Source organism: Taudactylus pleione, unplaced genomic scaffold, assembly GCF_031769625.1.
Source record: "Taudactylus pleione unplaced genomic scaffold, aTauple2 ptg000637l, whole genome shotgun sequence".
Classification (NCBI taxonomy): Eukaryota; Metazoa; Chordata; class Amphibia; order Anura; family Myobatrachidae; genus Taudactylus; species Taudactylus pleione.
Window position 1 is genome coordinate 6,052,229 of NW_028285039.1, and position 20,153 is coordinate 6,072,381.

The following is a 20,153-nucleotide window of genomic DNA, read 5'->3' on the forward strand; positions in this document are numbered from 1 at the left end:
TGAATTGTGATGGGACCCAGAAACTGTGGAGTAGGACCCCAAATTATTTAAAGTGAGTGGTCCCTGGGACCCACATTTTTTTTCACTCAGCGAGATCACTGATCAGGCACATTGAGGTCAATTCAATTAGGAGCGCGTTTGCAAAAGTTCGTTTGTATAATGTAACTTGCATACATCGCTTGAAGACGCGCGAGATCCGTTTCGAAATGCTAATTCGTGGTACTCGCTGCGAGGGAGCATGACTTTTCCACAAATAGCTATCTGGGAGAAGTGCATAAAAAAGCGGGGAAACTATCCTGGACCACAAAAAATTGTAACTAAGATAACAGGACCACATATAGAAAAGGCTGTTCATGGCCATAAGGAAAGTACTGGAGGTTCTTGAAAGGTGCAAATGGCTAATTTTTCACTTTTCTTGGTTGAAAGATGATAGCTATCATGTGTTTTTCAGCAAATTAAAGTTTCCAGCATTTTGAGTAATGTTTCAGTGTTTTTACACAAGTTTGTAAAAAGTTGGAATAAACATTTTTACTTATCTCCCTCTCTCATCTATAGAACTCCTCCACATACTCTACCTGTCCCACATTTAACCCATTGAGCTTTTCATACAAATTCATCCGAAAACTGACATTTCTTTATGCTATTTACATCACTCCCAAGTGCATGATTATTCATTGGTTGTACCAGAGGTTCTGCACTATGTCCAGACACTCACTTTAAAATAAAGATTTTACCTACCTTTTCCATCTGCTCAGGGGCTACACCCAAAAAAAAAAAGAATTTCCACCGAAAAATCAAGGCGAATTTGAATTGCAAATATAATTTGGTGTGCGAGTTTGCCATGAAAACAGCTTGCAGGACTCAACTGTCACCAAATTGTATCAACACCATTGAGTGTGTTTAAATGGTATTGTACAATATGTGGGAGGATAATAAGTGTTAACACTGCGACCCTGGACCTACAGATCATAATCGCCAACTCAGTACATGGCATCTAAATCCTAATCTGCTATGTAAGTGACTTTGGATTTTTTTTTTCAACTACATAAATTGTTTTAATATCATCAACTCTCATTCATGATTCAACTGGATTTATTCACCTGCCACCATGTGCCACGGAGTTACACCCTTGCTGGGTTCAGTAGTGCACCAATCATATGAACTGAAACTGCAGTGACCAGTGAACTTTCTTTCCTTAATGGGAATGTCTTTTGCACAAACTTTTTCACTGTTTGTTTTTATTTTATATGCTTATTCTATATATTATATTGCTTGCTTAGTCAGAAATGAATCTCTGCATTCAACGCAGTCAGACATATGCACCCATGTCGTGCAATTTACAGTTAAAGATACCCACTATGTCTGATGCAGCTTTTTATTATATGATGAGCTTCAGATTTTTTAGTATTGCAGACTACATTATCATTATGTTCTTGCTTTCTATGGGAGCACAGGTCTGTCTGTTATTACATTCTAGTCGAGCAGGGCAGAGACCAGAGGAGCAAGTATGAAAGTACTCGGCTGTACCACAGTTCATAGTATAGTTGGAAGTAGGGTAAAGTAGTGGACTTTCAGAGTGCATTTAATGATTTGCTGGCTGCAGTAGTCTGATCAGGTGTACTAGGGTATTCCTTGGGCAGGTAATGACACTCCTATGTACACTAGAATGTTATCATTTGCTTGAAATATAATAAATTGTCATTTTTTTTCTACTATCTGATCGCTAGTCTTTAGTGTGTGTAAGGACTAGCGATCAGATAGAAAAAAATTACAATTTATTATATTTCAAGCAAATAATAACATTGTAAACCATTGTAAGCGTTCCCTTTGAGCTTCCACTACAATGAGCCAGGAAGTTCCCAACAGGTACCCTACGAATGCGCTCGCACAATTAAAAACAAAAAAAACCCCTATTTTTTAACCCTTTATTACACCTATAGCACAGAGGCACTGCATAGATCACACTGATCTGTGCAGTGCTTGTGCTGAACATGCTGCTGATGAGGTGGTGATATCTTCCCAGCTGGACCTCGATGACCAGGCCGTGAGTATCTGTCCACGTACCCTTACCCCAATACTCTAACACTAATACCCAAACCTCATCAACCCCCAACCATAAGACACCGCTAATCCTAATACCCTAACTCCCTAACACAAACCCTTAACCGTAATACCCTAACACTAATAACCAAACAACCCTATCCCCCTAACATACCTTAACCCCTGACACAAACCTAACCCTAATAAGCTAACCCTAAATGTGCAGCCTAGATGGGCCAAATGGTTCTTATCTGCTGTCAAATTCTATGTAGCAATTGCCCACCTGACTTTACACATTGGACTTGAATATATTGCATACAATATTTTATTGCATTTATTTTAAATACTTAGATTGATTTACAATGTTATCATTTGTTTGAAACTCAATAAATTCCCATTTTTTATAGTATCTGAACCCTAGTCCTTCCACATATATTACATTATATATATAATATATATATATATATATATATATATTATGTGTGTGTGTGCCAGGAATTCTATATTATTGCCCAACTGGATACAAAGCAAAAAGGGGCCTTGTTCATAAAACCATCCCAAAGGCAGCATTTATTCAACATAAACAGAAAAAAAAGGGAGCTGCGCAGATAATGTGTATATTGTTCTACAGGTGCCCATACACGGGGCGATTTGTATAAGATCCGATGGCACATATGATTTTCCTTGAAAATTCTACCCTTGACATTCTGTACGATTTGTGTTTAGAAAAGATACGATTGTACAAATGACCATGCGACCAGATGTGTCGTATAGCGATTGCAAATCGTTTAAGACATATCGTATGCAGCAAATACACACGATGCATCTGATTCTCCAACGTCGTCTGTCACAAAATGAAGGAGGGGAGTGTCCAGGGACATCGTACATCGCATCGTACTTCAGCAAAAGTGCGTACTGTGTGTGTCACATCATACACGATCGGTCGAAATCTTTCTGTAAAAGCATTTGATCTACGATGCCGATACACGACGAAGGGGTTGCGTAATCGTGTATGAAAACGCCACTTTTTACATTATTGGTCCTTACGATCTGTAGAATACGGGAATATCGTGTAAAAAATCGCCCAGTGTATAGGCACCTTAACTCACTCACTTTACAAGCAATTTTTTATTATATTTTGATTGTTGTAAAAGTTTAAAGTACTTTTGCCAGTGATGATATATGACATAGGCATGATGAAAAAGTATAGTGCTGTGTTTGAACAGGTAACAATTTATGTGCAAAATGAATATAGTGTTACATATTTTCACTTATCTCTTGGTTTTTGTTTTCTTTCTTTCATGTACAGGCTAAATCACTTAGGGGATTGGGGTACTCAGTTTGGAATGCTGATTGCTCACCTTCAAGATAAGTTCCCTAATTATCTATCTGTCTCACCACCAATTGGTGACCTCCAGTCATTTTACAAGGTTAGATATATAAGTATATGTATTCACTGGCTGTTCAGTATCTGGCGCATTACCCTGCAGTGTGTTCCCCAAAAGCTAAACTTAGCATAAGCACTTTAAAAAAATAAATAAATGTGATTAAAATAGATGTTTTATGAACTCTCCAGCATTTATGTTTGATGCCAGAGCTAAAGTAGCATTTGGCAGTGATGTTTTGAACATTATTTTGACAAGCTCTTAACTGTATTGTGTTTTATACTGTAAACTTTTCTGTCCTCTGTGTCTCTAAACACACCACCTAAAGTAAGGGGGCATAAAACAGTGATGATGCTTCGCTGTGGAATACCCCTCAGTTTCTTCCCTTTCACCAATGCTGCTGCTTATACACAACCACGCCCCCTGGTGAGTCGTATACGCAGGGTGATTTCCTCTTGGATGGTACCATATGAATTGACGATACGATGTAGAGTACTCAGATCAGAGAGTTCTGTTAAGCAGCTAGATGGTTTCCATTTGGAGCCCATATTACTTCCTGTGAATGAAAACTTACCGATGTTTTTTTAGACTGTGTATAAGGTTTATTGTGTTGGGGGTACAACAGCAGCATGCTATGATTTGAAAAAAATCAACATATTCTTTGCTAGTTCATAACATTGTTACAAGTCAATACTCATCAGTGGGCATTATATTATTCAGAGGAAACCCTGTCTGCATGTGGACAGTTTCTAATGTTGAGTACACACTGGCCAACATATTGGACATTCAATTGAAAAGCCAATATATCGTATGCTTGTCAGCCAGTGTGTACAGACGATATGTCTGTGAACTACGTCATTCACAGACATCTCTTCTGCAGTGCAGCACAGCCGATGGCAGATATATCTGCTCATAGTGCTGTGTGTATGGGCAGGCAGCTGACCACGTGTACACTTGCAGCAGAGGCAGCCACGGATTGGGGCAAGCCGCGACCTCTGACCACCGGGACCGCAGTTGATGGTTGTACAGTGTGTATGAACAACAATCTACAGATATAATGATCTGCAGATATATCTGTCAGGTGTACCCAACTTAAGGTTGCCAGAGTGCTTTTACAAGTATACTCTGCTTAGGCGCTTATCATTGCATGACAATCACCCATCAGCCTATAACATTAAAATCACTGACAGGTGAAGTGAATAACATTGATTATCTTGTTACAATGGCACCTGTAAAGAAGTGAAATATATTATGCAGCAAGTGAACAGTTCTTGAAGTTGTGTCGGGAGCAGGAAAAATGGGAAATGTAAGTATCTAAGCGACTTTGACAAGGACCAGATTGTGATGGCTAGATGACTGGGACAGAGCATTTCCAAAATGGCAGGTCTTGTGGGGTGTTCCCAGTATGTGGGTAGTACCTACCAAATGTGGTCCAAGAAAGGACAACTGGTGTACTGGGGAAAGGGTCATGGGTTCCCAGGGCTCATTGATGTGCGTGGGGAGTGAAGGCTAGCCCAGCTGGTCCTATCCTACAGAAAAGCTACTGTAGCACAAATTGTTGAAAAAGTTAAAGTTGGCTATGATAGAAAGGTTTCAGAAAACACTGTATCACAGCTTACTGCTATTGGGGCTGCGTAGACACAGACCGGTCAAAGTGCCCATGCTAACATCTGTCACCTGCCAAAAGTGCCTACATGGGCATGAGAGCGTCAGAACTGGACACCATAAAGCAATGGAAGAAGGTGGCAAAAGTGTTGACTTTTACTGTGATACAGCACTAAGCCTTTGAATGTATTATTCATACTATGGACTGATACACGATTGTATATAAGGAGGATACTAAAGTCTTATATATACAATTTCTAGAACATTGGTTAAATCATGTTTGCATAATTAACTTTCTATTACATTATAATTTATTAAAATCATCCAAACTATTTATTGCACATCATTTTTGTAGATTTTAAAGAGATACACCCGTAGTGCCACTTCTAATAGAAGAAGGTGGCCTGGTCTGATGAATCACATTTTCTTTTACATCATGTGGACAGCCAGGTGCGTGTGCATAATTTACCTGGAGAAGAGATGGCACCAGGATGCACTATGGCAGTGGTTCCCAAACTTTTTTGAATCACGGCACCCTAGAGTATCAGCATTGTTTCCACGGCACCCCTAAGCCAAAAATTTGTTATTGAGAAATTCAGAAAAATTTTGTAAATTAGTAAAGTGAAGTAAATTGTCCTTACCTGTCATCCTTAGGCTCAGTTATGTGGTGGAGGACAGGTTTGCACGTCTGTTTGTCCATATATTTACATTACTTTGACCATAAATAATTTGATTTGGTGCTGGACCACCATCCTGAGGCACCCCTGCAAGTGTCTCAAGGCACCACAGGGTGCCACGGCGCACAGTTTGGGAACCACTGCACTATGGGAAGAAGACAAACCAGTGGGGGCAGTGTGAGGCTTTGGGCAATGTTCTGCTGGGAAACCTTGGGTCCTCGCATGTGGATGTTATTTTGAAATGTACCACCTACCTAAACATTGTTGCAGACCAAGTACACCAATTCATGGCAACAGTATTCCCTTATAGCAGTGGCCTCTTTCATCAGTATAATACGCCCTGCTCACTGCAAAAATTGTTCAGGAATGGTTTGAGGAATATGACAGAGAGTTCAAGGTGTTGACTTGGCCCCCAAATTGCCTAAATCTCAGACGAGCATCTGTCTGATGTGCTGGAAGAACTAGTAGGAGCCATGGAGGCAACTTACAGGACTTAAAGGATCTGCTGCTAATTTCTTGGTGCCAGATACCACAGGACACCTTTAAAGGGGTACCTACAAAATATTGGGCAGGTAGTTTTAATGTTAAGTATGTTGGGTGTATTTCAGCCAATCAAAAGAGCCTTAGTCTTATGTCACAGTATGCAGGGAGATAAGGATATCCAGGTGTATGCACTACATACATTTATATCTGTCTACAGGCTTTTTCTTTTGATTAACTTTTTTGTTTGTTTAACCTGTTTAAGTGTAAATACCTTTTTAGCAAGTAACATGTTCACCATGTTTAATAAAGCATTTGTTATTTGTATTGCCTTACAATACAGTATTCACAGTTTGTGAATTTGGATTCTGACCATTAACCAGTTTGTGGACATTCCAACAAATTATTTTTATCCCCTTTTATTTTTATCCCCTTTGTTTTAATGGCACACATATAGAGCAACACTTCCAGGAATGGTGTGGCCCTCTGAAACATATTGGGTGCTTTCATGTCAAATTGCTCCACTGATCACACTTGTATGGCTTTTAAGTATATCAGGACATGAGTCAAAGGTGGACGGAGGTGCAGTAGCAGCTGTGGTAGCAAATCTCTATGCAATTCCAATATGTGTCCCCAGCGATAACCGTTGGGACGCATGCGCAGATTTATTTAGCATAATTGTTCTCTTCCTGCTGTTGAATAAATTCCTGCATGCCTAATAAGTGGTTTGCTCAGATAATAAAGATATGCAAGTCTGTGCTGTAATGTAGTGATACCTGATGTCCTATGGTTAGCATTTCCAAGTTGTCCACGAACTTACAGGTTCTCCGGGACTTTTATGATTTAAGCTGTGGTTTCTTCCTGTAATCCAATATTATTATTTCCTAGTATACAGTAAAATGCCAATTATCCGGACCTGATCTACAGTATGGGAACCAAAAATATTTAATAATATTTAATGCTCTATTAGCCTATAAATACTAATTGGCATTGTAAAATTACTTAGACGTATCCTCATACATCTATCCTCCATGAGCTACAAGTCGCGTTACACATAGCACGTGAGCGATGTGCAACTTAGTAGCGTCGTGCATCTTTTCGTACAACTTTTTACCTTCAAATGCGTCTGTGTGTCCTATTCACATTGCTGTTCTATGTTTAACGCGACTTATAGCGCAAGGCGGAAAGATGTATGTGAACACATATGTACACCCAGGATGGTTTTTATAGGTAAACAAATCATAATATAATCATAAGGTCAAGCACAAGGTCTGCGGAACTGCTAGAATTGGTCATTTTAATACAAGCACTAGCAGTGGACTCCATACTACATCCATTCATTAAACTATGTCCAGTATGCATGTTTTATTACAGATGTGTCCACATACAGTACTGTGCAGAAGTTTTAGGCAGGTGTGGAAAAAATGCTGCAAAGAAAGAATGCTTTCAAAAATAGAAGTGTTAATAGTTTATTGTTTATCCATTAACAAAATGCAAAGTGAATGAAACGGAAGAGAAATCTAAATCAAATCATGTGACCACCCTTTGCCTTCAAAACTGCATCAATTCTTCTAGGTACACTTGCACACAGTTTTTGAAGTAACTTGGCTGGGAGGTTGTTCCAAACATCTTGGAGAGTTAGAGGTAGGCACTGTTTAAAGCATAAAATGTTGGGGGGGGTTGTTCTGCTGCAGAATAAATTTAGAGCCAGTCAGACGCCTCCCTGATGGTATTGCATGATGGATAAATACCTGCATTTCTCAGCATTGAGGACACCATTAATCCTAACCAAATCCCCAACTCCATTTGCTGAAACTGTTCCCTGCAGACACATTTATTGTACCACTCTCCAGCCCTTCGGCAAACAAACTGACTTTTGTTACATCCAAGTATTTCATAGTTGACTCCAGAGCACCATCTGCCATTTTTCTGCACATAAGTTCCGATGTTTTCATGCATAGTTGAGTCGATTGGTCTTGTTTCCACGTTGGCCACCTTTTGGCCGCAATACGTCGATGAAGACCACTTCTGGTCAGACTTCTCCGAACAGTAGATGGGTGTACCTGGGTTCCACTGGTTTCTGTGCTGATGGCACTGCTGGACATCATCTGATTTCGAAGGGAAGTAAGCATGATATGTGTGTTTCATCTGATGCATAACGTTTCCTTGGCCGACCAATGTGTCTACGGTCCTCAATGCTGCCTGTTTCTTTGTGCTTCTTCAAAAGAGCTTGAACAGCACATCTTGAAACCCCAGTCTGCTTTGAAATCTTTGCCTGGGAGAGACCATGCTTATGCAGTATAACTACTTTGTGTCTTGTTGCTGTGCTCAGTCTTGCCAAGGTGTGTGACTTGTGACCTGAAACTGTATTCCACAACCTCAACTTTGTAGCAGAGTTTGGATGTTCCTCACCCAGTTTTAACTAAGCCTCCTACACAGCTACTTCTGTTTCAGTTAATAACTCTTTCAACCTACATATGAAAATGATGATCATTAATACCTGTTTGGTATGATTGGTTAATCATACACCTGACTATAATCCTACAACATCCCTGAATTTGTGCAAGTGTACCTAGAATTGATGCTGTTTTGAAGGCAAAGGGTTGTCACACGAAATATTGATTTTGAATTTAGATTGCTCTTCTGTTCATTCACTTTGCATTTTGTTAATTGATAAACAATAAACTATGAACACTTCTATCCTATTTTTTAAAGCATTCTTACTTTGCATAATTTTTTCCACACCTACCTAAAACTTTTGCACAGTACTGTGCATCTAGTCTCCTTGCGCGCTAAACAACCTCTATAGTGGTGCCATGCCCTTCTAGTTGCGCCATGCCGACACTTCTAGTTGCACTATTGGTAGCGCCTAGCATCTTTTCATGCAATTTTTTTCCTTAAAATGTATTTTATTCGCAAAGTGGGAATCGGTATGAAATACCGACAGAGAGGATCCAGGCAGTCAGAATTCCGACGCCTGGATCCTAACAGGGTTAACATACCGACACTTGGTGGTTGGTATGCTAACCCTCTCCCTACCCTAACACTCCCTCCCTGGTGCCTGAACCTAACCTTCCCCCGCCGTAGTGCCTAATCCTAACCTCCCCATACCCCATACCCTAAACCTAACCTTCCCCCTAGTGCCTAACCCCTAAACCTAACCCCCCCCCCACTACTTACCTTTGGCATCTTGACAGTCAGGATGCTGGTGCTGGTATTCTGATGCCGGTATTGTAAGCATCGGCATCCCCTCCGCCGGGATGCCGAACGCATAACGCAAAGTGATGTGCCAGTTCAAATTGTGTGCACCATGCCTATATTCTATGTGCAAATGTGGATGTATCTGCATGCAAAATGCTACGTTACATTACAAGCAGCTGTGTAACATAAGATGTATCAGTGAAGAGGAATACTGGAATCTTCCATACAGACAGTGATTGATTGATTGATTGATTGTTTTTATGGTCCTACATGTATTATTGCAACTAAGCAAGGACAAAGTTTTCACCCAGCTGGAGTATTAACCACCTATAAATCTGTAGTACATTGTAACAGGTAGTTTTCACACTATGCAGCACAGTCCCACGGGGGAAAATTCTAAGTGGCTTTAGTTTTTACCCAGCTGGGTTGATTTAGAAGTACAGGTTGAGTCTCCCATATCCAAAATGCTTGGGATCAGGGGTATTTTGGATTTTGGGAGACTCAACCTGTATTAAACAAATTTTAATGGGCAGCAAATTAATGTTCTTTTGTCAATAAAGCAAGTTTATTATATACAGTATACAGTCAGGTGCATAAATATTGGGACATTGACAGAATTTTCATATTTTGGCCTCTATTCACCACCACAATGGCTTTGAAATTAAACAAACAAGATGTGCTTTAACTGCAGACTTTCAGATTTTATTTGAACGGTGTAAGAATTACAATGGTTTCTATATGTGCCTCACAAATTTTAAGGGGACAAAAGTAATGGGACAAACTAAACAATCCTAAATCTAACTTTCACTTTTTAATACTTTGTTGCAAATCCTTTGTAGGCAATTACAGCCTGAAGTCTGGAATGCATAGACATCACCAGAAGCTGGGTTCCATCCCTGGTGATGCTCTGCCAAGCCTCTACTGTAAATGTCTTCAGTTCCTGCTTGTTCTTGGGGTATTTTCCCTTCAGTTTTGTCTTCATCAAGTGAAATGCATGCTCAATCAGATTCAGGTCAGGAATTGACTTGGCCATTGCATATCATTCCACTTTTTAGCCTTAAAAAACTCTTTGGTTGCTTTTGCAGTATGCTTCGGGTCATTGTCCATCTGCACTGTGAAGCGCCGTCCAATGAGTTCTGAAGCATTTGACTGAATATGAGCATATAATATTGCCCGAAACACTTCAGAATTCATTCTGCTGCTTTTGTCAGCAGTCACATCATCAATAAATACAAGGGAACCAGTTCCATTGGCAGCCATACATGCCCACGCCATGACACTACCACCACCATGCTTCACTGATGAGGTGGTATGTTTTGGATCATGAGCAGTTCCTTTCCTTCTCCATACTCTTCTCTTTCCATCACTCTGGTACAAGTTGATCTTTGTCTCATCTGTCCATAGGATGTTGTTCCAGAACTGTAATGGCTTTTTTAGATGTTGTTTGGCAAACTCTAATCTGGTCTTCCTGTTTTTGTGGCTCACCAATGGTTTACATCTTGTGGTGAACCCTCTATTTCACTCTTGTGAAGTCTTCTCTTGATTGTTGACTTTGACACATATACACCTACCTCCTGGAGAGTGTTCTTGATTTGTCCAACTGTTGTGTCATCCACCACAGTTGTTTTCTGTGGTCTTCCGTGTCTTTTGGTGTTGCTGAGCTCTCCGGTGCGTTCTTTCTATTTAAGAATGTTCCAAACAGTTGATTTGGCCACACCTAATGTTTTTGCTATCTCTTTGATGGGTTTGTTTTGATTTTTCAGCCTAATGATCGCTTGCTTCACTGATAGTGACTGCTCTTTGGATCTCATATTGAGAGTCGACAGCAACTGATTCCAAATGCAAATGTCACACCTAGAATCAACTCCAGATCTTTTACCTGCTTAATTGATAATGAAATAACGAGGGAATAGCCCACACCTGTCCATGAAATAGCTTTTGAGTTGATAGTCCCATTTCTTTTGGCCCCTTAAAAAGTGGGAGGCACATATAGAAACCGTTGTAATTCCTACACCGTTCACCTGATTTGGATGTAATTACCCTCAAATTAAATCTGAAAGTCTGCAGTTAAAGTACATCTTGTTTGTTTCATTTCAAAGCCATTGTGGTGGTGAATAGAGGGCAAAATATGAAAATTCTGTCAATGTCCCAATATTTATGCACCTAACTGTATCTCAATAAATGTTAATATTTCATATCCTCAGAACACTAAACCATGGTTGTACAAAATTATTATTACCAGTTATTTATATAGCTCATACATATATTGCAGTGATTTATAGAGAATATTTGGCCGTTCATATCAGTTCCTGCCCCAGTGGAGCTTACAGTTTATATTGCCTATCACAAGTACACACACTAGGGTTAACTTTTATCAGGAGCCAATTAACATACCAGTAAATTTTTGGCGTATGGGAGGAAGCCGGAGTACCCGGAGGGAACCCATGCAAGCACGTGGAGAATATACAAACTTCACACAAGTAGGGCCATGCTGGGAATCGAACCCAAGACCTCAGTGCTGTGAGGTATTAATGCTAGCCGTCACACCAACCATCCTGCCCAAAATTCCTCAGTGCCCCATCCACATACTTGAGGTACCCCCACATTTTGTATTGTTTAATAAATGTCCAATTATGCACACTACAGTCTGTCCCAAATAATTTGCTACTGTACTCTACTGTAGTTGCTTTTAGGTATTTGAATGTATGCAACATTTGTGTTCATATGTTGCAAAGGATATACCTCTCACAAAGATTTGTTTGTCATATTTATGCTGCTAGGAGTCAAAAAAGAGATTTGATGAAGATGAGGAATTTAAAAAAAGGGCGTATCAGTGTGTGGTACAACTGCAAAGCAAAAGGCCGGATATCATCAAAGCATGGAACCTGATCTGCGATGTATCTCGCAATGGTAACCTTACACAGTGTGCCTGTTGATGCTTTCTGTGTACTGTACTAGCATACAACATGCAAGATATCAGTGATGTGCTTGCTGCAAATTAGACAGTAAACATGATTTTAGATGTAAAACATAATGCACACAATTAAGATCTTTGTAATTGCATCAATGTTAAGGCCGCACCTATATTTTTAATAGCATTTATTTGTATGGCACTAGCATACTCATTTGCAAACACAAATATACCAAAAATGGGTAAAGTTAGTGTTTTCCCACCCATTGTGTGTGTGTGTGTGTGTGGGGAGATCATGATGAAATTGCATCTTGTCAAGGCAGGAGCAACCTGATAAGTAGCCCACATCAGGTTGTGCCATAACACAGCTAAAACTTACTGGCATAAAGACATTTTGCAGTCTCAATGCTGTATTGGCACCGAGACTTTCATATGTAATTTTCTGTTGTAGTGGCATAATGACGGGGGGGAATTAGCGTATTAAGGAGAGTAAGCAAATTTCTGCTGTTTTGGGGAAATGGGCTTTAAGCAGGAAGTTGTCCATGAAGAAATAAAGGAGGGTGGATATAATAAAGGATATATAGATCAGTGCTGGAACTTTTAGGAAGGAGATATATATTAAGCACCAGTGAGGTTTTCATGGAATAGTAGGAAATAAAAATGTAAATCGGGTTAAAAATGTATTTCAAAGGGGTACTTCATCTGCAATGAAAATGCTAACATGCTGTCTTCGGGATGTAGTTATATTGCCGGTGGACAGGATGCCAGGCGCCGGTATATCGGCAAAATACCGACGCCGCAAACCCCTTAAGGATCAGGATACCGGCGTCGGAATCCCAACAGCCGGCATCACGATTGTAAGACAGCAGAGCCCAGTAAGTCTTAGCCACAGGGTGGGGGTTTAGGCAGACCTCCCCGTCCCCTCCCTGGAGGTTTAGAGTGCGGGAAGGGGGGGGGAGGGGGTTTAAGGTTAGGTACCACTAAGGGAGGGTTAGGTGGGGGAGAGGGGTAGGCATAGAATACTTACAGCCGCGGGCGGGATTATGACTGTTTGGGTTGCCACTTCCGGGATTTCAACAGGCGGTTACTGAGCCGCCTGTATTTCATACCCATCCTGTTGTCTTCCTTAAATATGCCTTGGATAATATAGCCAAAACCATGTTGCAGTTTGTCAGTAAATTTTAACCTTTCACATTATCTTATTTTAATTTACATTATTATAAACTTTCTCTATCATAAAATTGGGGGCACACTGGATGCCTTAGGATGTACAGGCTCAGTAGGAGGTTTTTTTTTTTTTTCTTAACCATTAATTGACGCAGCTATTCTGTGATTATGTTCTTCAATGGGATTCCTAATGGTGGGTAAGAGGGTTATCAAAGTAGCTTCAGTTGCCATATCCCCCACACGCACTGGTTTCTTTAAGGCATGAACTCCAGGGGGCAGTCACTAGCACTGCTGGTAGATATCAGGTTGCCCAGTCTACTAAACCACCTGCTGCAGTATGAAATGCACATATTGCGTGACCTAAGGTAAGTGAGGGGATCGAAACATACTATACAAGTATGCACCTTTGCTTTATATGAACACTATGAACTCGTTTTGTTCATGCTGTTTATAACAGACCTCAAATAATCCATCTTGAACCTTCATATTGGGGCAAAAAGATCCATTTGACTTTACTGAACCAAGAAGAGAGAGGAGTAAAAACACATTCTACTTCTCCATGATTGGAATGTCTTTCCACTTTTTATTGCTCTTATCTTCTGTTTTGTGAGGTTTGGTCAGTTAAAAAAAAAAACCCAGACTTCCTGCAGCATAAGGGGCAGGAGTTTGAGATATAATATAGAATTTTACACTTCTCTCACTCCTGAGGAGCCTCTATACGGTGAAGCAGGGTACACACTAAATGACTGTGTACCCAGCAATGCGACCCACGACCCCAGCACTGACTGGCTGACATCGGTTTGCAGAATATCCCAATCACCTCACATGTACCATAAGTATAAAATAAAGTTTTAGAATGCACTATTTACTTAAGTGTGGAAATAATTCAGTATTCAGTATTTTATTCATAGTTCCACTATATTCACAGAATAGATTACAAAAATGTTCACACAAAATTACATGTCATTCACATAGATGCAATTCCATAAACTGGATATTGGTTTGGTTACATACACAGATGATTGCAGGTCCTGATTATTACACATCTTGCATATTCATGTACAGATGTGTCCATATACATCTAGCCTCCTTGTGCATTAAACAGCACTTCAGGTCACGCTATGCATCTGCACATGAAATGTTACAATGTCACAGCTGGTAACACTGTAACGTAGCATTTTGCATGCAGATACAGCTGCAGTCGCATGCAGAATATCGGCAGGCTGCATATTATTTGAATCAGCATAAGCTGCTTGTGCATCCTGTTCACGTCGCTTTGCGAATAAGATGCAATATAAGGGAAAAGACGCTTGGCACTACCAAGACGCTCGTGCGTTGTGTAATGCGACTTCTAGGGCACAGAGAATAGATGTATGTGAACACAATTTGCATGCGATAACTTATCCTAAGCAAAAAAAGAAAGCCAGGGTACACTATGAAATAAGAGGTTTTTGTTTTTTTTCCAGTGAAATGTAGTCTGAACTGTTAGGCAAGATGTACTATGGTCAAAGGATCAAACCACTTTATTTTGTTTGTAAAAATTTGAAAAAAATATCCCTTAGTTAATTAAAAGATTTGTCAGCTAATTTTCTGTTTTTTTTTATTTTTACACATTAAGAGTTTCAGAAAATTTATGACTGTCTTGATATCCGCATCATCGACAGAGGAGAGTCCTACTACCAGGACCTAATGATCCAGGTCGTGAAGGAGTTTGAAGAGAGAGGTCTTTATTTTGTATTGTAAAGCATGCTGTATATTTTTACCATGGGATACCCAGACTGGTATCATCCATCATTAGCTCATTTGCCATAAATATAGAAGAAAGTACCCTGCATTTCATACAGACAGAAAAGCCTGGGGATACTGGTAGTTTGTAGTAACAGTGACATCTGCAGGCTATGACATGACATTGTTCAGCATATGGAGAGGGCAAGGCATCATAACAAAGCAATAAGGTAACATTCTGATTAATTCTAATTGATTTCTCCTTCAGCAGTAATGGAATGTAGACAATGGGATATGTTTTACCATTATGTGGCAGGACCAATTTAAACAATTTTGACTCCTTGTATCACCTATAACTCTCCTGCTCCATGCTTCCCCCCCAGTGCCTTGCTTCGGGCCTGAGTTTTATTTTCTTTTAAATGTACATATAGGGCCTGATTCAGGGATGGACCCTAATGCAGTTGTCATGCAGATCGAGTGATTTTTGCCATTGCGTATGCATCCTAGTGCACGGAGGCAGCTCTGCGATCGCACTACGAACATGCAGATCACAGAGACCCATCGCAGTGTGACAGAATGTGAGCATTTGAGGGTGTTGACGGGGGTGGTCGACGAAACGCAGACGTGCCTATCCGTTTGAATGCCGTTACATTGGTGTGCATAAATTAGCCACTGCTATTGCATACGCAGCTCTTGTGTGTCAGAAGAGCATCTAAGTCTGTGGCAGGTCAGACCTGCCACAAGGGTCAGATGGCCGCCGATGTGTGTTACCGATATTTTATGCAGGTATGCATCGTCGCACGCAGGTAAAAAGGCAGCAGTGGGCATCTTTTAGCTTGGGTCATCTTTGCTAAAAGCATATTTTCGCAGCTGCATTCCGTACGAAATCGCCGCTGCGATCGCATTAGTGTCCATCTCTTAATCAGGCCCATAGTACCTAATAGCAACTGTACTGAGCGACAGACTCTGCTGCTCCCTGTAATGCTGTACTGGAACCACCTTGGATGGATAATTCCAGCTGCCCCCTTTTAATACTTTACTTGCGCCACATGGTGCCATTTACCTCCAACCCAACAGTAAGTTGGAAAATATTTTAAAATTAAATTCCCTTGGAGCAATGTTTCTCACATGCCCTATCCAATATGTTATCCAAAGGCATCTGCATTGAGGAAGGAGTATTTCACTAAGCGCACCTGGAGACTCTGGCCTAGAAAATTAAGAACCAATTGGACCCAGCATGTGTCCTGAGCTATTAATTTAGCAACAGGGATCCACAGAAGGTCCCTCGTTATTCCTGCACAAGCAGTGTATCATTGCAGATAGAGTACTTAGCAGCAGAGCAGTCCACAGAGTGTGGCACAGATTACATACTTTCTTGAGCGGTGCAACCTGCTCAAAGGATATAGAGTCTCATTCAGACCCGGTCGCAAGCACCGCTGTGCTCGCAACCGGGTCGATGGGTGGCCTTGCGTACGCGCAGCAGCCACACTGCGTGTGCGCACGCCCTGGAGCGCGAGAGAAACTCTCGCGCTCCGGAGCTCGCTACAAAAGGGGCGGCTGTCGATGTTGATCGACTGCTCGCCCCGTTTTGTAAGTGGGTCGGGGGGATGGTTTCCAAAACGGAGGCGTTCCTTAAGGTACGCCTACCGTTTTAGAGGCGGCCGCACTGACATCATCAGTGATGTCAGTCCGGAGCTTCCTGCTCGATCAGAGTAGAATTCTCCCTGGGTCTTGCGGTTGCCGAGACCCAACCTTAGGGTCTCGACGCAAGCCCCGATGGTCGCGATGGTCAAGACCATCACGACCATCACCCTGGTCGGTCGCTAAGCTGTGGGTGGTAACCCACAGCTTAACTAACGACCAGGAGGCCGCACTTCAAAAATGAAGCGGCCGCCCTCATTCAGAGAGAGAGAGATCGCTTCTTGCGACCGCCTCTGAATGAGGGCCATAGTCCTCGCTAGCTCTTGCTCCTTCCAGACCAACAGCATCATTACAATAAACCACTTTCCTGAAATGATTGTGCTCTGCTAGACCTATTCTGAGCCCTTTTCTGATAGCTTGAGGGCTGGTTTCAGTTCTTTTTTTTAGTTTAGTAGATTATCACTGTATAGCAAGCAGCAGAATACTGTTAAGATCCCATTACTTTGTTCAGGATACCTAAACTGAGGGAAGCAAAGCTTGTCACCTTAGTGACAAATTAACCTGTGGGTTAACATGGAGCTCACTTTTCCACCAAATTACACTATGGTCTCAGGTCTTTTGTTGGCTCTTAATATTTTTCTTGCGCCAAGTCCATGAATTCAATCTGTTTTCATCTATGTAGGAAGGTTAAGGACCTTCCCAAAGTATAGGTAACCTCCTAACCTGCTTGTGCATTTGGTCAACATACTAGACTATGCAGCAATAAACACTTTTTTGGACAGGGAAGATGTTAAATCCATAGACAAAGATGCTGCCCATAAGAATTTATGCACCCTTTTCAGAATCAACTGCTGACATTTATGTGGCCAATTCTATTCATTACCTTATGTAGGCAGTACTTTTGCCCTGAAAAATTGAGGACTGTAAAAACTAGGGGCAATCTTTGCACTTTGGTCATGTTTGGTTACCCTTTCATTCTGAAGTTTTTCATGGAGACTTCAACATTGTTCTGAAAGCTCTACAGGGTACTCCATGTGATCTCTATAGTTATGTTCCCCCTGTGCTATCTCACTTGCAACATAATCTTTCTTCTGACGCTCATCTTTGCTATGTTTATCTCAAAGCTAGCAGCTATTCTCTGGATGTGGTGCACTACCTATAGATTTCCTTTTCCAGAATAATGGTTTAATTGATTGCATGCTCTGTTTGTTCTTACTGGTGGGCCTAATAAGGATGGCTCGGTCATTCTCACACTGGATTAGGACAGCTATTCAGCAGGTCTATGCTGCAATGGGGTAATGGTTTCCTCTACATTTGACCAGGTTGGCCCCTCCTGGGAGTTGCATTGCTAGGCCATCTGCAGGCCAGGTTTTTTAAGTTCTACAAGGTAGACATAGCCACCTCTGCAGATGGACTGCCTTTAGTTCTTTCTTAGGCGTTTCCCAATTCCTTTCAGGCTGCTTTGGGAAAATCCCTTTTTTGCTGAAGGAGAAGGGAGGAATTTCCACCCCCTCTTTTAAATCCTTTTCTCTGAAGCTATGTTGGGGCAGTGGGAGGGGGGGCTGCACCAAAAAATATAAAATATATATTTTATGGAACATACTCCGCATTTTCAGTTTGCTGTGTGCAGACAATGAAGACCATGTAAAGTGGTGGATGGACTCTATATTCATACAAGTTTATTGTTAATTCCATTCAATACTTTTTTGTGCAATTTATTTAATTTTTTTTAGGTCTTGTTCAGGTTGATGAAGGACGAAAAGTTGTGTTCCCTCCTGGAGGCACCATACCTTTAACAATTGAGAAGTCTGATGGCGGTTTCACCTATGATACGTCAGATCTGGCAGCCATAAGGCAGAGGCTAAAGGACGAGAAAGGCGATATTCTTATTTATGTTGTCGACAGTGGACAGGTGAGATATATAAATATACCTCTAAATCTCAAGTAATTGTAATAAGAGAACAAGTAACATGAAAAGATCATTGGTATATTCTAAATTAATTTCAAAATATTTTATATTTTGGGGACTATTTGCAAGTAAATCTAATGTACTATACAGTGCATCCGGAAAGAATTCACAGCGCTTCACTTTTTCCACATTTTGTTATGTTACAGCCTTATTCCAAAATGGAATAAATTCATTTTTGGCCTCAAAATTCTACAAACAATACCTCATAATGACAACGTGTAAAACATTTTTTTTAGATTTTTTGCAAATTTAATAAAAAAAATAAAATAAAATAAAATCACATGTACATAAGTATTCACAGCCTTTGCCACGAAGCACAAAATTGAGCTCAGGTGCATCCTGTTTCCACTGATCATCCTTGAGATGTTCCTACAGCTTAATTGGAGTCTACCTGTGGTAAATTCAGTTGATTGGACATGATTTTGAAAGGCATACACCTGTCTATATAAGGTCCCACCCTTGACAGTGCAAGTCAGAGCACAAACCAAGCATGAAGTCCAAGGAATTGTCTGTAGACCTCCGAGACAAGATTGTTTTGAGGCACAAATCTGGGGAAGGGTACAGAAAAATATCTGCTGCTTTGAAGGTCCCAATGAGCACAGTGGCCTCCATCATCCGTAAATGGAAGAAGTTCGGAACCATCAGGACTCTTCCTAGAGTTGGCCAGTCGTCTAAACTGAGCGATCGGGGGGGAAGGGCCCTAGTCAGGGAGGTGACCAAGAACCCGATGGTCACTCTGTCAGAGCTACAGCATTCCTCTGTGGAGAGAGGAGAACCTTCCAGAAGGACAACCATCTCTGCAGCAATCCACTAATCAGGCCTGTATGGTAGAGTGGCCAGACGGAAGCCACTCCTTAGTAAAAAGTGAAAAATAGGTGTCTGCGCAGGTGTCAATACACAATAAAAAACTGTATGATAATTGTACATATAAATTTATTAAACATAAAAATGAACTGCAGTCCAATAAAAACATATATAATCATAACATATAAATAATCTCTAGGACATAATCGTTACCAAAAAAGCAACTTTTAGATAGACTTGTATATCCTAGTGCATATATGTAAGAGATACTCCTAAATCCCGCTATAGGATGTGAGGGTATATAGCAAGGGTAAATGAAACGTGTATAGTCACAAATGACGGCCAACAGCAAACAAAATGTTGATATCCCCGATAGCCAGGCAAATGGTGTGTGAGGCACTGATTAAGATGGAAAATGTGCCAAATAGGTTCTCCTGGTGATATCCACAATCTCCCGTCTCCCTTCTATCAGTGGGATCCTTAATAATGAGTACCTTACTTAAACACCGCGCCGGCGGCTCCTCACTGGCAGAAAGAGAGTGTTTGTG

At 40.9% G+C, this 20,153-nt stretch overlaps 1 protein-coding gene across 2 annotated transcripts in view; it reads left to right on the top strand.

The window, feature by feature from the left end:
• The window catches only part of RARS1 (arginyl-tRNA synthetase 1), a 100,908-nt gene that overhangs the window by 42,351 nt on the left and 38,404 nt on the right, over nucleotides 1-20,153 (top strand). The window contains exons 7-10 of one of the 2 annotated variants that reach the window (XM_088454939.1): nucleotides 3,350-3,470; nucleotides 12,169-12,298; nucleotides 15,085-15,189; nucleotides 18,566-18,744. In XM_088454939.1, the coding sequence (XP_088311065.1) occupies nucleotides 3,350-3,470; nucleotides 12,169-12,298; nucleotides 15,085-15,189; nucleotides 18,566-18,744 (535 nt within the window). The remainder of the gene's footprint in view (nucleotides 1-3,349; nucleotides 3,471-12,168; nucleotides 12,299-15,084; nucleotides 15,190-18,565; nucleotides 18,745-20,153) is intronic. The other variant, XM_088454940.1, reaches the window with a different exon arrangement.